The sequence below is a fragment of the Elephantulus edwardii genome, unplaced genomic scaffold (genome assembly GCF_000299155.1).
Source record: "Elephantulus edwardii isolate Elephantulus edwardi_28Jun2011 unplaced genomic scaffold, EleEdw1.0 scaffold00020, whole genome shotgun sequence".
NCBI classification, from domain to species: Eukaryota; Metazoa; Chordata; class Mammalia; order Macroscelidea; family Macroscelididae; genus Elephantulus; species Elephantulus edwardii.
Window position 1 is genome coordinate 2,605,273 of NW_006399770.1, and position 5,070 is coordinate 2,610,342.

The window sequence follows — 5,070 nt, forward strand, 5'->3', positions numbered from 1 at the left end:
TATCTCTATTTGCAACTTTTTGAGAAAGCGCCATACTGCTTTCCACAGGGGTTGCACCATTTTACACTCCCACCAACAGTGAATCAGGGTTCCATAGACTGACATTGTTATTCTTTAGCACTCTGGAGAGATCCTTGACAGCGACTTCCCTAATGCAACTTGTCTTTTGGTTTCCTGACTACTGGTACCAAGAATGTTGATTGTGGATCCAAGCAAGATGAAATCATTAACAACTTCAATCCTTTCTCTAGCCATCATGTTACTACCTACTGACCTGGTGGTGAAGATCTTTGTTTTCTTGTTGTTAAAATGTAATCCATGTTGCTAATTACTTTGTAGCTTAGGTAATATATGCTTGTTTGTTTATTGTTTGCTCTTAGTACAGCACTTGGCTGTCAGTTTGCTGTACTAAAGTAACTTATGGGTTGCTGTGATGCTGGAAGCTATATCCCTGGTGGTTCATATTCCAGAAGAGTCACCCACAATGGACAGGTTTCAGCAAAGCTCCCAGATTAAACAACTAGGAAGCAGGATTGGCCATCCATTTCTGAAATAAAAGTCTCTGAAAACTTGTATGAACAATAGAAGAATATAGTATTAGAAGTAGAATTAAAATTGGAAGTTGTTCAAAATGACTTTAAGAACCCTTTAATTACGGGAACACGGAATGTACAAAGTAGGAATGTAGTAAAACTGGAAGTTATCAAAATGAAATGGAATGCAAAAAGATCTACATTCTGGGCCTTAGTGAACTGAGATGGACTGGCACAAGCCATTTTAAATCAGTCATGTGATTTATTGTGCTGGAAATTAAAAACTAAGGAAGAATGGTGATGTATTTCTAGTGAAAAGACAATTTCAAGATCTATCCTGAAATACAGTGTTGTGAGTGATACTATCTGTATGTATGCTTACAAGGAAGGTTTGTTAATACAACTGTTGTTCAAATATATACACCAGTAACTAAAGTCAAAGAGGAAGAAATTGAGGATTTTTACCAATTTTTGCAGTCCAAAATTGACCAGACATAGAATATATATGTACTAATAATTAATGGTGACGGGAATGCAAAAATGAAACAATGAGGAAGGAATGGGAGTTGGAAAGTAGTCTTTGTGATGGAAATGAGGCTGGGTAATGAATGATTGAATTTGTATGTTCAATGATTTATTCATTGCAAATACGTTTTTTTCCTCTCCACTTTATTTTCTATTTGTTTACATACAAAATTTGTATACATTGTGTATCATTCATTGTGTTTCACACATTCCTACACTCACATTATGTTTTGAATGATCACTCATATACATTGTGTTTTGGGGTTTTTTTAATTTGTATTTTATATTTATTTGCATACAAAATTAGAATACATTGTTTTTCACACTTTCCATTATTTACGTTGTGTTTCATACAATTGTTCTCATCATTGTGTTTTATAAAAAATTAAATACCATTGAATTATGCCTACTATTACCCTATCTTTTCAGGTCCCCACTGACTCTTTCCTAATTTCTTCACCCTACCCCGTCCATTCACCCAACCCTATTATCCTAGTGCTCTCCTCCCCTCACCACCCTCTGCTTCCCTGCCCCACCCCAATCCCTTCTTATTGTGGACTTTATCATATCTTACTAGTTTTTTTAAACACACACACACACATATAAAAGATGTATACATGGCCCTCACCTTACATGTCACAGAAATCAGATTGACTTCATCTGTGGAAAGAAGCATTGGAGAAGCTCAATGTCAACAGTCAAAACCAGGCCAGGTGCTAACTTTGAAACACACCCAACAATTACTCATTTTCAAGTTAAAATTGAAGCGGAAAAAAATTAAAAGTGGTCCACAGAACCAAAATATGACCTTGAGTCTATCCCATTTCAATTAAAAATCATCTCCAAAATAGGTTTAAGGAATTGAACCCTAATAATTGAAGAACAGATGAGTTAAGAAGTAACATCAAAGATAACATCCATGAGAAAACAAAAGGTCCTTACAAAGAAAAGGAAGAAAGACCAAAATAGATGTTGAAAAAGACCCTGAAAATTGTACTGGAATGACAAGAAGCCAAACAAAGGAAATAAAAGATGAAGTCAAGGAGATGAACAGACGATTTAAAAGAGCAGCTCTAGAAGACAAAGCAAAATATTAGAAAAGAATGTGCAAAGAGCTGGAGTAGCAGAATAAAAAGAGAAGAATTCTTTGGCATTTCTAAAATTGAAGGAACTGAAAACCAAATTCAAGCCATGGATTTAAATACTGAGAGATACCATAAGCAAAATACATCTTGAGTGATCCAGGAAGCATCAAAAGAAGAATCCACAGTCACTGTACCAAAAAGAATAGGCTAACAATGAAGAATTTAATGAAATACAATATGAACAGGAGCTACTGATAGGAAAGAAGTAGTTGAAGGTGCACTGAAGGCGTTGGCAGAAAAGAAGGCCTCAGGAATCAATGGAATACCAATTGACATATTTCAACTAACAGATGCAGCCCTGGACTCGCTCACCAGTCAATACTAGGAAATTTGAAGGACAGCTATTTGCCCAACTGACTGGAAGAGATCCTTATCCCAAGAAAGGTGATCCAACAGAATGTTGAAATTATAAAACAATATCATTAATATCATTTACAAACAAAATATTCCTGGAGAGCATCCAAAAAATAGCTAAAAATAGTATATTAATAGAGAACTATCAGAAGTTCAAGCAGGTTTTAGATGAGGTCATGGCACTAGGGATATCATTGCCATTGGCAGTTAGATCCTTGTTGAAAGCAGAGAATGCTAGGGAAAATGTCTGTGTTTATTGACTATGCAAAGGCATTTGACTGTGTGGATCATAGCAAACAATGGCTAATATTGATAAGAACATTCAGAACAGTTATCATATTCATGCAAAACTTCTACCTAGACCAAGAAGCTGTTTTAACAGAACAAGGGTTTAAGGAAAGGTATGTGTCAAGCTTGTATCCTTTCTCTATACCTATTTAATCTGTATGCTCAGCAAGTCATTTGAGAGGCTGGACTCTATGAAGAAGAATGTGGTCGTAAAATCAGAGGAAGACTCATGAACATTTCTTCATTATTTAGTTGACACAACTGTGCATACTGAAAGGAAGAGGACTTGAAGTGCTTACTGCAGAAGATCATCAAATACAGCCTTTAATATGTATTGCATCTCATTGTCAAGAAGACAAAAATCCCCACCACTAGACCAAGAAACAGCATCATGATAGATGGAGAAAAGATTAAAATTGCCAACAATTTCATCTTACTTGGATCCACAGACAATACCCGTGGTTCCAGCAGTCAAGAGATCAGGAAATGCATTGCATTGAGCAAGGTTAGGGACCTCTCCAAAATACTGAGACGCAGCGGTGTCAGTTTGATTCAGGCCATAGTCTTTTCTTCAGTCATTTACTATGTCTAATAGAGTTGTACAGTATCACTAAGAATGACAGAACAAGAGTTGGTGCCTTTAAATTGCGGTGTTGGAGAAGAGTACCTAATATTTCATGGGCTGCTGAAGAGAACACACAAAAAATGCAACCAGAATACTCCTTAGAAGCAAGGATGGCAAAGCTTTGTCTCACATATTTTTGGCAAGTTGCTAGGGGATGTTATTCCTTGGAGAGGGACATGCTTGGAAAGATAGAGGGTCAGTGAAAGAGGGGAATACCCTCAATGAGATGGAGAGACACAGTGACTTAAGCAGTGGGCTCAAGTGTGTCAGAGAAGATGATAAATGAAGATGGCACAGAATAGGACAGGATTTAGATCTGTTATCACAGGGCTATGCGTCATACTCGACTCAACATCACCTCACAATAACAACAGCAAAGTGAAATGATGAAATAAAAGTAGAACAGAAGATTTTATGGGAAAACTCAAGAAGGCAAAGCAAAGAATTATAATAAAACATGCAAAGACCTGGAGTTAGAAAACCAAAAAGGAAGGATACATTCAGCATTTCTCAAGTTGATAGAAATGAAGAACAAATTCTAGTCTTGAATTGCAATACTGAAACATTCTGTGGGGACAATATTAAATGATACAGTTAGTGTCAAGAAACAAGTTGAAGTACTTGGCTTTCCTTTGCAAGCAGATGAACAGGAACCCGTCCAGCAGAAATACCAACGACTTTCAGACCCTAGCCACATTTTTAGGCGGAGTGAACAAGGCATGCTGCCCTCTAAGACCGCGTATGACCAGGCTGCCCTGGACGACCTCAGGATTTTCTATGTGATCCCACCTATTGGGGGGGGGGGGAGAAAACCACCATGGATATTTGACCCAACTCCCCTCATGATTGTGCAACTCAACTCAGTTTGCTCATGTAGGCTGCCTTGTACACAAGTTGGACTGGAAATGTTCCACTGTGAAAGCCACCTGGAAAAAAAGAGGAACTAGAAGGCAAAGCTCCATTACCAGAAGAAGAAGCAGATCATGAGGCTGTGAAAATGAGCCAAGATCTCAGTGAAGAGGTTCACCATGTACAAGTAACAGGTATCAGCTCACACAAGTCCTTAAGAGCAGTCGACCCCTGCTCTGAGCCTAACAACAATGACAAAGATGTCTGTATTCTTGGAGTAAGTAATTACCCTACAACTTCAGACAGTGACAAAAATGGTTTCAAAATTTGTGTATACCCCAATAGGAATGAGGTTGATCTATGCAAAGCACCTGTCTACACAGATCTATCCAAATTCAAAGCATGAGCTCTTTTCATTATACAATTTTTTCTTAAAGATTATCATTATATCTTTACAATGTTCTTAGGATATTTCTTCTTATGAACATTTTTTATTAACTACTTATTTTTTGTTTTTCAGTGTGACAAGTATAAAACTGGTGTAATTGATGGGCCTGCGTGCAATAGCCTTTGTGTTACAGAAACTCTTTATTTTGGAAAATGCTTATCAACCAAGCCCAACAATCAGGTATGGACATACTGAAGGAACAAGTGCTCTCTTTTTTTTATTATTAAATGTTATTAGTTTTAATGAACATTTACAGAGATTTCGGGTTTTCATTCATTCATTCATTGTTGCACTGTTTTCTCC

The 5,070-nt window shown here is 37.1% G+C and overlaps 1 protein-coding gene across 3 annotated transcripts in view; it reads left to right on the forward strand.

Moving 5' to 3' along the window:
* The window catches only part of FAM69A (family with sequence similarity 69, member A), a 278,683-nt gene that overhangs the window by 242,067 nt on the left and 31,546 nt on the right, over nt 1-5,070 (forward strand). For all 3 annotated transcript variants that reach the window (XM_006882414.1, XM_006882416.1, XM_006882415.1), the window contains one exon: nt 4,840-4,947. In XM_006882414.1, coding sequence (XP_006882476.1) covers nt 4,840-4,947 — 108 coding nt within the window. The remainder of the gene's footprint in view (nt 1-4,839; nt 4,948-5,070) is intronic.